Consider the following 11,297-nt stretch of genomic DNA (forward strand, 5'->3'; position numbering starts at 1 on the left):
GTGTTGGTAGTTGCCTACCCAGCCACTCAAATTTTCTTCATTTTAATATTAATGCTTTCAATTATTTTGTTGTCTATATGTATTGGTGCCCATAAAAGTATGAGAGCTTTTGAATTAGATCTTCAATCCAAAGTTTTCCAGCTCTGCCACTATAACCACAAACTTTCCTGTAGTATCAACCTTCTGACCTTTTTTTTTTCTGTTTTTTCTTGATAATTTAACATTTAAGAGAAACTGATCAATTCTTTTTGTTAGCTTGTTTTTGTCTGTGAGTGTGTGTGTGCGTGCCTACATAAATCAGCTAGACATGTACCCATATAAATCAAAACTCAGCATTCAACAGAAACAAAAAAAAAAACCATTTTATCGGCACAGACACATAGATTTCTTTCATTAGAGAAGTCAAACTATGACTTTAAAATTCTAATATGAACCAAAATATAAATTTTCCAAATTTTTATATCGGTGAAATAAAAAAAATTTAAAAATTACTTATGATTTTAAAAAAATGAAGGGAAGACCAGGGCATGGCCCCTACCAGCCCCCTTTAGTTCCGCAAAAATTAAAGTATTGTCAAGATCGTGTGTGACTCTCTATTGCATGTACATCTCTAATAAGGGCTTGTGTATAAAATACAGCATGAATGTCATATAAGGCTGCCCTTTTCTTACTTTAAAAATGTAAACTGTCGCTAATACCATTCATTTTTAGCTTTTTTTTAAAAAAAAATGTTTAGTGAAACCACCTTTGGCATGAAACCCCAAAGCTCATTTTTAGTTTATTATATACAATTATAATTAGGCCTATAAATTTTGCTCTCATGTATTAGTTATTGTTGGACCAAATGCTGGGACCATCTTTTTGCTTTCTTATCTTTGTCTTCAGTGAAAAAGTTAGAAATCTAAACCAACGTTTCTTCTACAACATTGAAGAAAACACTTATTCCTGACATCAATACGAATCCTGTTCTTCAAAAGGGTCTGCAGAATTTGGAGATTTTGTTTGGTCCAAAATGCAGAGGCCTCCTTGACAGGCAGAACAAAAAACCCGAAATTAATAGAAAACCCCATGAGAACCCGGTCATCGGAAAACAAAATTTAAATTTCTTTATAAAAAAAGCATATTAGAAAGGGGAAAAAAGGACTATCAAATAACGGTCATCCATCTCACTTGATGTCTCCAGATGTATCGATTTAAATATCCAGACAACATAGCTCAGGAACAAAAACAAACAAAAAAAAATCATAAAAATGTGCTGTAGTAAATAATCCCCTGAGAGCTACAAAAGACATCGTAAAAGAAAGCACACCAAGAAAGAAAAGAGAAATGATATAGAGAGGTTCGGTGAAAAAATCACAGGCTTCTTCTTACTCTCCCGATGTCATCTATCACATTATTTATACACAGCGGACGGTGGCCTTATATAAAAATATATGTCAGTTTTATGGAAGGAGGTCTCAATCCCAATACAAACATTTGAATATGGTACCACGTGCACACCACTAGATTTGGTATTGATAATTTTTATTAGTGCTTAACTATTTTGGTCTTCATTTTTCATTTTCTTTGATTTGCTATTGATTTCTCTCCTTACAACTTGTTCTATTTTGCGACCTACAGCTATTACTTTCCTTTTCTTTAGGCAGCCTAAACTGCCACATATCTTGAATTTTTTTTTTCTTTCATCAAATATTATTTGTGCATCCTCTCCCCTATAGCCTCATAATCTTAAATTCAAGGCTGCATGAAAAGATGTGTTTTGGATTATCTTCGACAGGAACTTCAAATGGATGCTACATGTTAAAAAACCATGGATTTAAAATCAGATGGAGGGGGAGATCCAATCTTAAATTCATGGATTTGAGATCCTATGAATCTCAGATCACCACGAATCTTAAATCTGTGGTGAAACAAACACAACCTTAAGGACGTTGAGTTGGATTTCAACACTTCAAGTGGGCCCTCTTGAAAGTGATTTGGTAAGTACATCAGAAGCTGTTGAGGTGAGGATAAATGCCAAACTTGAAGTTGATTTGTAGTTATCCTATCTCTCTAAACATAATGAACATCAAGTTCCATGTGCTTACTTCTTTTGAATATGGGCAAAAATTATCTCACCTTAACATAAGAAGTGAGTTTATTTGGATATCGAGTTCATTTAAGAAATATTGAATCTAACCAGTTCAACAGCAGAATTGGCAATGGAAATGTACTCTGTTTCTAAACTGGATCGGTTATAGTGCATTGTTTCTTGGAGCTCCAAGACATTATGTTGGGTCCAAGGTAGACGACTGTTGGGTACAAGGGTTCAGAAGAAAGTCCGATAGACTTGATATTGCACAAAGCAAACTACACAAAACCACCAAAGCGGTGGAACTCCGTAGTAGCTTTTCGGGTGGTGAGGAATTTCTCCCAAGAGTGAACGGTGGCTGAAAAAGAAAATCAAAATTCAAAAGCAAAAGCGAATATGTGAAAAACTAAGTAAAAGGAGAGAAAAAAGCACTTGCCAATGGTCTAGAAGGCATCAAGAGCTAAGTTCTCCAAGCATCAAATGCAAAAACTTTCACAATTGCAAAATTTTTCAACCAACATTAATTCCTCTACAAAGTCTCCAGTGAGATAGAGGAAAATCTTCTTATTTCACGTCTGCGCCTATCATTTCCCCTAGAGTGAGGATGGTTCAACATCACTTGAAAAATGGATTTGTCAATTTCAATTTGTAAAAATTTGGTGCGTAAATCTTTGCTATTAAGCAAATTCTTCAACTTGCTTAACAGCAAAGAGGGGCATCTGTTAACACCCCAAATTTTTCCATATCAACATTGAAGCAATGTGAAAATTTCATAAAAGAATTGTGAAATTTTGCAATTGCAAAGCCAATTTCGAACCTAAACGCCATTTAGATTCAAATCACAAATTTAACCTATGACACGAATCTCAATGCAAGATTACGAGTCCAAACTATGTTCAAATTAAGATTTGACATCCAAATCCAATTACAGATGTCATTTGACATCCAAATCCAATTACAAATGTCATTTGACATCCAAATCCAATTACAGATGTCATTTGACATTCAAATCCAATTATAGATGTCATTTGAAATCCAAATCCAATTGCAAAATTCAAATTTTGACTTAGATCCAAGAATTGGATCTAATTCAATCTAGAATGCTACGTGGGACCCACTTGTGGGCCCCACCTAGCCTGTGTGGTCAAGAGCCCCCCAGGGGTCGCACCCCCATTTAAATAAATAAATAAATAAATAAATAAATTTTTTATTCCAATTAAATAAAAAAAATCATTTTCAAGGAGAAATGAATAATATCATAACTAAAAACCTAGGAAAAGAGAAACATTTATCTCTCTTCTTTAACAAGGTCCTCTTTAAAGAATTTTCAATTTTCCAAAAGCAATAACTAGGCTGGTCAAACCCACTTAATCCAAGTAGGTTCGACCCTAGTGCACCCAAATCTTAGCTAGGCTCAGTCAACATGAGCTCAGCTTGGTCAAAAAGTTGGTCTGTCTCACGATTCTATTAATGAACGAAAATAGAATTTGACCGAACCAAACCCACTTTGACTAAACTCAGTCAAAGTACAATTCAGCTCCATTAAGATCTTTCTTAGCTCAAATTTATCAAATTACCTCACACAAAGTCAAACTACTCGCAATTGAGCTTTGACTTTGGTCAATTGGTTGAAATAGACCAATGTGGATAATTTTGCCCCTGTATGATCAAATTGAGATTACAGGGCCTAAATTGGCTTATGAAAGGCAAATAAACATTTGGATTTGTTAAATAGATAAATCAAATACCAAATTAAAATTCATTTTTTAAACAAAAGTTTGATTCAGTTGAAATCCATCTTCAATCAAATTATAGACGAAAATACCCTTTTCGATCCAAATTTGATAGAATTTTTAAATTTTATTCAAATTTAAATTAAATTATCATAATTCAATGGCATTTGGAGCTTAGAAACTAGGTTTTAACTTAACAAGCTCGATTCCAAACAAAAAAAATAAACAAAGAGTACAAAATAAGGAAAAACCCTATGTAAGGGCATTTTCATCCAAATTATTGGTCAAACTTGATCAGCTAGGTCTGAACCAAGTTGACCAAACCTAACCCAGCTCACCTAGCTTGTGTAATTGAGATAAGAATGAGTAAATAGAGTCATTAAAACTCATTTAATCCATTTTTCATCTCCCTAAGCCTTGATTAATCTTCCAAGGCAAATTTAAGGAGGTGGTTGAACCCACTTCCTCCTCTATATAAACCTCCCCTTGGCCACCAAGGGGGGGGGAGGAATTTTGGAGCATTCTATCAAGTTGCTGCAGCCAAGGAGCTAGGAGGGAGAAGCCGAGGAAGAGAGGAGAGATTCGTCCATGTACTCTTCTCCCTTTTCTCTTACTTTCTTCTTCATTTTCTTCTATTCTCTCCATTGATTTTGCTAAGTTAGGGTGCTTAAGTGAACCCTTACTTACGATTTTCGTAGTGAGAAGCCTTCTTTCTTACTACAGATTCTAGCAAGCAAGCTATTCTACTTCTAACTTTGTTAAGCTCGAATTCAAGCTTGGATTCTTGCTTAGGATTGCTCGATTTAGAAAACAAGTGAAGGCAAAGATCAAGTATCAAGACCAACCGCAAGGTAGGAGATTTTAACAATTTCTCATCTATTTTGGCTTCTCATTAGTTCATTTTAATTCCAACCATTCGTGGGAGGGTTTATTTTCATTTGTTTCATGGTTGGGAATGATGTCCACCTAGGAGAAACCTACGATTAAATGTACATGTTAATGCATAATGCATGCAATGTCGATTTTTCTTAAAGATGAACCCATGTATCAAATTTTGAAAGGGACCCCAAGGTCACGTCCCTTTCAAAACAACCAGCTTAAAACCATTTTGAACTCCCCACCATGAGAGAATCCCACGGTGAAAGAGTGATCTTGTTGTAATATATATATGACGAAAAAAGCCTATTAAGGATGGATGCATTCTCATGAATGTAATCCACCTTTGCATGGCGAAATTAAGGATGAACTAGCTTGAGCATTCATTTATCCCTTTCTATTTAAAGTTATTTTGTTTCATGCTTTATTTAATTGATCAAGGGTAGTAGGGGAGATTTGAAACAAGTTTTCAATCTTCATGTAAAAGAACCCAACCATGAATAAGAGAGCAGTTCCCATGAACCGTCATAGATATATGGAATTGGATTGCGGATCTGATTATCTAAACCTCTGGGACTGCACAATTTCTTATAGCCAAGCAAGGATGTCAATTGGTCCAATTTGCAATTGATCAGACCCGGTACCGATGTAGAATGGACTGGTAAAGAAAATGAGGTCACACGATCACTAACTGGGTCAAGGTTTCTATACAATCTGTACCAAAGCCGGATCATGACTCCAAGATCTGAAATGTTTACCATATTTCACATGTAAATCCAGGATATTAGACTAGTACATGGACATGATTTGGTTTCAGAAAATGCAACAAGAATCTGAACAATGCCCACCCGGACCTGATTATCATGGACTCAGGAAGCCTGTTTCTAATCCTGAATCTGGTTCATATAGTGAAAATCTGGATCCCCAAATGGACCAAATCTCATTTGGTCAAGAAATTTGTGTCTGACGGGGTCTCACTGGATATGGTTAGATCTGGATGTAAAACGGATATCATAACAATGACAGTCATTTATCAAATGAATAGAAGTAGAATTTGTATATCTATCTAAACATGAGAGTTGGTAGGCTAAGATCTAGATCCAGTGACACCAAACTCCATGGCTGGATTTTGATGCAGCTTGGATGTGAATATCAGATCTGAGCCAAAGCACTCCAGATCCAAGGAAGAATTTAAGATCAACCATGTCCAAATTCAAAAAGTCTGCAGCAAAGTTTTCATAGATCCCATATTCAAGAGCCTTTCTTTCGAAAAACAAGTTCTTGGATAGGAACATCCATTGAGTCCAAGCTCACTGTAGGTCCAAAACAAATGGAAATGTAGGTCCAAAAACAAAAGATGTAGAGGCCCCCGGCCACTTTGCAGGAGACTTGGGAGAGAACAAACAAGCTTGTTTGCATCAGAGTAAGTGAAGAAGTACTATTTCATTTCACCGCCCATGTAAGAGTCGAAACTCCCCTGCCCCCAAGGTCTAAGGCTGTGTCGCGACCTATCAAGGTATTTGTTGATCCAAAAATCTACCAGAAGTCGCGATCTCAGTTTCCCCTATTCAAAACCAGGGGTTCTAAGGGGAATGAATGGGAGGAACAGATCGTGCAGTTATGTAGTGGTGGTGCCTTACACTTCAAGCTTAGCTCTGAACCTTTTGGGAATTGAATCTAAGTGAAGTTGAGGGTGACCAGTCCACCCCCATAGTTACAGAAAATGCTTTTTTTTTTTGAAAAAAAATGTGAAAAAAATGTGATAAATTAAATGACCATTTAAACCTTTAAAAAATGTGTTTTTTGAAAAATCTACTTTCTTTGAAGTCAAGGTCTTTCCTACCATTTTGTTGATGGAAAATGGCATCCATTGCATTTATCTATCTCAGACCGTTTATCGAGTTGACCCTCCCTTCCTTTTCTTCAACTGAATTTCCTATTCCAAATGATTTTGATGGCTCTCATCTTGAAAAGCTACCTGGCCTCTCGACCCTCAAACAGAAGTATGGATAAGGCATGGAAAGGGGGGCTTTGTGGGAAGAAGATTGTAACATGAGAGATCAAGTTGGTCAACATGTTTCAAATATACAAGCTTTCTATGTACCCAGACAAGTTATTCACCCTCTCACCCTTCTCCAAATTCACATTATCTGTGAAAGTAGAGGTGCCCTTCATTACCAAGGCGTCATAAAGATGGGCAATGAATCCCTTGCGGGTGTCGGTGCTCTTAAAACTTAAGAAAAAATCATATTTCGGCACATCGTCTCCTTGGGAAGTTTGCGAGGATGCCTCAGTTCCGTTGACACCACAACTATGAGAGCAGACGCCCATCTCCTTGGTAGCTCCTTCCATTGCGTCCAATTGGATAGTGAGACCGCCTCCTAGGGTTTTCTGCCTACCAACAGTTAGGATTGGAGAGATTTGGTTAGTTTTCATATTTAATCTCATAACTGCAATTGGGCTCTCTTGCAGTTACTAAATGTAAATATGGGGCTCAAGGCCACTATTCAACATCTCCCACTTGGTCATGAAACTGTGAGATTGTTTCCACTGTTTGTGGGTTTCCTTGATCTTTAGTTACGTAGTTTTTCATATTGGTTTGTCCATCGTAACTTGAATTTTGTTCAAAGTTTGTAGTGGGGTTTTCCTTTCAATTGTTTTTCATTACAACCTTTCAAATATTCGATATATTTCACATTAGTTACGAGGTTTTCTTCATGCACAAGTATTTCCATCGTAACATGTTAAAACTTAGTCTTATGTGAACCACAAGCTTTACATAAAAATCAACAAGAATTCTCTTGATAATAATACTTGCTATCATATAAGCATTTGAAACGTACATGTATATTCACTTCTTATTTAATGACGAAGTCAGCTTAGATATTTTTCAACCACCTTACAAAGAGACTAACCAGGGTGTTCTTAGCCTCATACGGGCTACATGCTTGGCTAATAAATCATTAGGAATTCTTTTTGTTAAAAATGCTAGCAATTATATGAATATATCTTTTTTTTTTTTTTTGTCACTGTGGAAAATCAAACAACAGTTGTAGAATCGGCTGCCTCTGCTCCGTGTGGGAGAGGTTGGCTGAGCCTTCTCTTCTCAGGCAAAAAGAGGAAAAATTAAAAGAAAAGAAAAAATGGAACGAGGGGGCCGCTTGTTGATGAAACAGCTTTGGGGTGAAGATATCCTTCTTTTTTGGACATATTTTTCAATAAAATTATATAATGGCAAAGAGAAAATATTGCTTCTATAATATGATTATTTCTAGGAGAATGTGAGATTTTAGAAGATTATTCTATCTATAAAAGTTGCCAAATGTTGATATTTAAGGACGTAGTAGATGTGACAATTTAATTTGAATACCAATCTACAACGGGATACAACATGAGAGGATACTTTTAAGACAACACCATGCACATGAGATTGTATATAATTAGAGACATTAACATATATCCATATATTTTTTTAGAATCATTTTTTCTTTTTCTTTTGTCAAAATTATTTTGTCTTTGTTGACCATATTGCAAAATGGTTCTTACTTTGTATATTTACCACAGTATCACCTAGTTTCCAGCTAGACATGGTGGCCCATATGATCCAATATTCAGGTCCAACTTTAAAAAAGTTAATATTTATTTATTATCAAAACTTTAAAAAATGGAAAGATTTTCATGTGAACCTACAAGGCATTAATGCTCAAATTGTAAGCAAAAGGCCGGCCAACGTCTTCCCTACAAGGCATTAATGATCAAATTTGAGTTGAGGGTTCCCCATACCATTTAGAGGCGGCTCAAATTAGAATTGTGTGTGTGTGTATATATTGGTCGAAGCTTTTAGGAGGTATCTTGTTGCTTTAATAAGGTCGGCACCTTGCTTTCTTGCCTTTTGGGCAAAAAACTTTCCACTCTATTATTAAACTCTAGGATCTCTTTTCATGCTAATGTGATGATCTGCAAAATACTGCCTCTTGGTTCGTCTTGGTGTTAATGTGAGGTGATGATCTGGAAAGTACTGTGACTCATGTTGGTGCCTGTATGGAGAGAAGAGAACTTTTGCTGCCTTCACATATGTGGATTCACACTAAAGGTCAATCTCCAGTTAGGGTCGAAAATATGAGTGTATGTGGATTCACACTATGCACTATGTAACATAAACAGGAGGGTTGTGCAGTGGAATTGGAGTTCAGGTAGGGGCTAGGGTTAGGGTTGGGAAGGAGCCAATGCATGAGAGGGAAGAGAGAGAGAAGGATAGAATGGTCTGATCGGCAGAGGAAGGAGAGAGATGAAGGGGGCAGTGCCAACAAACCCTCGCCGATGGACCTCCTTACCATATACTCCGCATGGGCGCCCACACGGAGTATATGGATTGCATATTCTAGGGGGCAGTTGGATCCTTAGATTTATCTTTCTACTCTTATCCCCTTCACAGAAACATGTCTGGAAGTGTCTGGACACATAAACACACACACCTCAACAAAATAAGCTATTAGATGGGGAGATCTATTCATTGTTTTTGTTTCAGGATTTTAGATCCTTGTTTGGGCCTGTTACAGGGGTCCATGCCACATCATCCAGCTCCATGCCAGGTTGGAAGTTGGATCCATTGAAAGCTGAATTATAGATTTAATATCTTCTAAAAAATTAATGATTATAGAATATTAAAGAATTTATCTAGTACTTTAATTTTTAACATAATAACCTCGTGTTTCTAATGTGAAATGCATATTATAAGAAAAACCAATATACTTGCCATACTCGGCTGTGCATGCAAGAATTGCCTTCCTACCTTCAGGCTAAAAACAGGGATATGCTCTCTTTATCATATGCTCAGCAACACCGTGATTCTTTTCCATGAGGGAGTACATACTTCTGTTTGACTACAAGTTACAGCAGCTTGGTAGCTAAAACTTGTTATATTCAAATATAAGTTGCTTTTTTTATTTTGACCTGCGGTGGCCACGCAATCGTAATATTCTTACGTTAGATAGGTCGTGGTGAAGTATGTTTGTCATCTCTAAGAATTGAGTCTCTTTCTGTCTTTTAGATACCGTGCAGTCACAAGTGCCTATTACAGAGGTGCTGTCGGGTGCCAGTTTACTACATGACCAAGCGCCAAACTTTCGATCACATACCAAGGTGGCTAGAAGAGCTGCGAAGCCACGCTGACAAGAACATCGTCATCATACTGGCAGGAAATAAATGTGATCTGGAAGATCAAAGAGTTGTGCCTGCAGAAGATGCACAAGAATTTGCACAGAGGGAAGGCCTGTTCTTTTTGGAAACCTCTGCACTCAATGCAACAAATGTGGAATCTGCCTTCTTAACTGTACTAACTGAGATTTTCAATATTGTCAACAAGAAAAACTTGGTTGCAGGAGAAAATCAAGCAAATGGTCATCCTTCGTCGCTTGCAGGAAAGAAGATCGTTATCCCTTGGCCAGCACAAGAAATCCCTGCCAAGGGCAAGATGTGCTGTAGTTCATAATTCGTCTCTATTTTCCTTTTAGGTGGTGTGGTTTCGCTTCAGTTTTGTGGTAAGGATTATTAGAGGATTCCAGTGATCCTTGCGTCTGTTGTAAATCTCTATTTGTTTTACTGTTATGGTCCGTTGAGGCATTTTGTCTGAACCTGAAGGAGAATTTGTTGGTTAAAGAACTCGCTGCCTGACTAGGAAGCCATGTGAAAAGATTTCAAGGTTAATTGGTTTGTTCTGCAAATCGTCTGCGTGGTTATCTATTTGCCATCTCAATTTCGCAGAGATGAGTTAAAGTTTTCCCTCGACGAAAGTGAAAGAACTACTGCAGTTCAAAATGGCCTCATTTCGAACTGTGGAACGGAAAGAAAGAAGGACCAAATAGGTGGTGAAACGTCCATCGTACGGTGAATGAAACGACAGAGGCGGCAACTTATCAGCACATATTTGTGTTAGGAACAACACACAATAAACTCTCCTCTCACACTCTCAAGAGGGGGTTAGAAGCAACAAGGAAGAAGACAACGATTTACGTGGTTCGGAGCAATAATCTCCTACGTCCACGATCGCACAGATCTCTTGTATTCTCTCTCACAGAAGAACACACAGACAGACACTAACAAGCGGCGGCCATCCTCAAAACATAAGGATTAGGGCAAACCCGCATTTGTACAAAATGACATATATGCCCTTACATAAGGAAAAATTTCCAGTATAGATCCGCGGTATTGCAAATGAGTGTCCAGTATGGATCAAGTTCCGTACACCAACAATCTCCCACTTTGAATTTGATCCATCCAAGTGCTTGTACATCATATACTCAACCTGTGCGATGTCTCCTCATCAATCAACCTTGGAGACCAACTGAGGTTAAACATAACCTCAACTTCTCAGCAGTCACTGGCTTTGTCAACATGTCTGCTGGATTCTCTGTTCCACGAATCTTTTCAAGAGATAGTATCTTCTCTTCCAACAAATCTCTAATGAAATGATATTTCAATTCAATATGTTTTGTTCTAGCATGGAACACTGGATTCTTGGCTAAATGAATTGCACTTTGACTGTCACAAGAGAGAACACTCTTATCTTCCTTTACATGCAATTCTTTTAGAATAGTCTTTAGCCAAATCATCTCTTT

General features: G+C 37.2%; 1 protein-coding gene across 1 annotated transcript; it reads left to right on the plus strand.

The window, feature by feature from the left end:
- Nucleotides 1-9,787: 9,787 nt before the first annotated feature.
- LOC116266713 (ras-related protein Rab11A-like) lies at nucleotides 9,788-10,171 on the plus strand. Its single transcript, XM_031648024.1, has one exon. It carries the CDS (start codon nucleotides 9,788-9,790, stop codon nucleotides 10,169-10,171), a length of 384 nt encoding a protein of 127 aa, XP_031503884.1.
- Nucleotides 10,172-11,297: the final 1,126 nt, after the last annotated feature.

Source organism: Nymphaea colorata, chromosome 13 (assembly GCF_008831285.2).
Source record: "Nymphaea colorata isolate Beijing-Zhang1983 chromosome 13, ASM883128v2, whole genome shotgun sequence".
NCBI lineage: Eukaryota > Viridiplantae > Streptophyta > Magnoliopsida > Nymphaeales > Nymphaeaceae > Nymphaea > Nymphaea colorata.

Bases quoted from the DNA above. Each gene is read 5' to 3' on its own strand.
- LOC116266713 (XM_031648024.1), top strand. From the start codon at position 9,788: ATGACCAAGCGCCAAACTTTCGATCACATACCAAGGTGGCTAGAAGAG.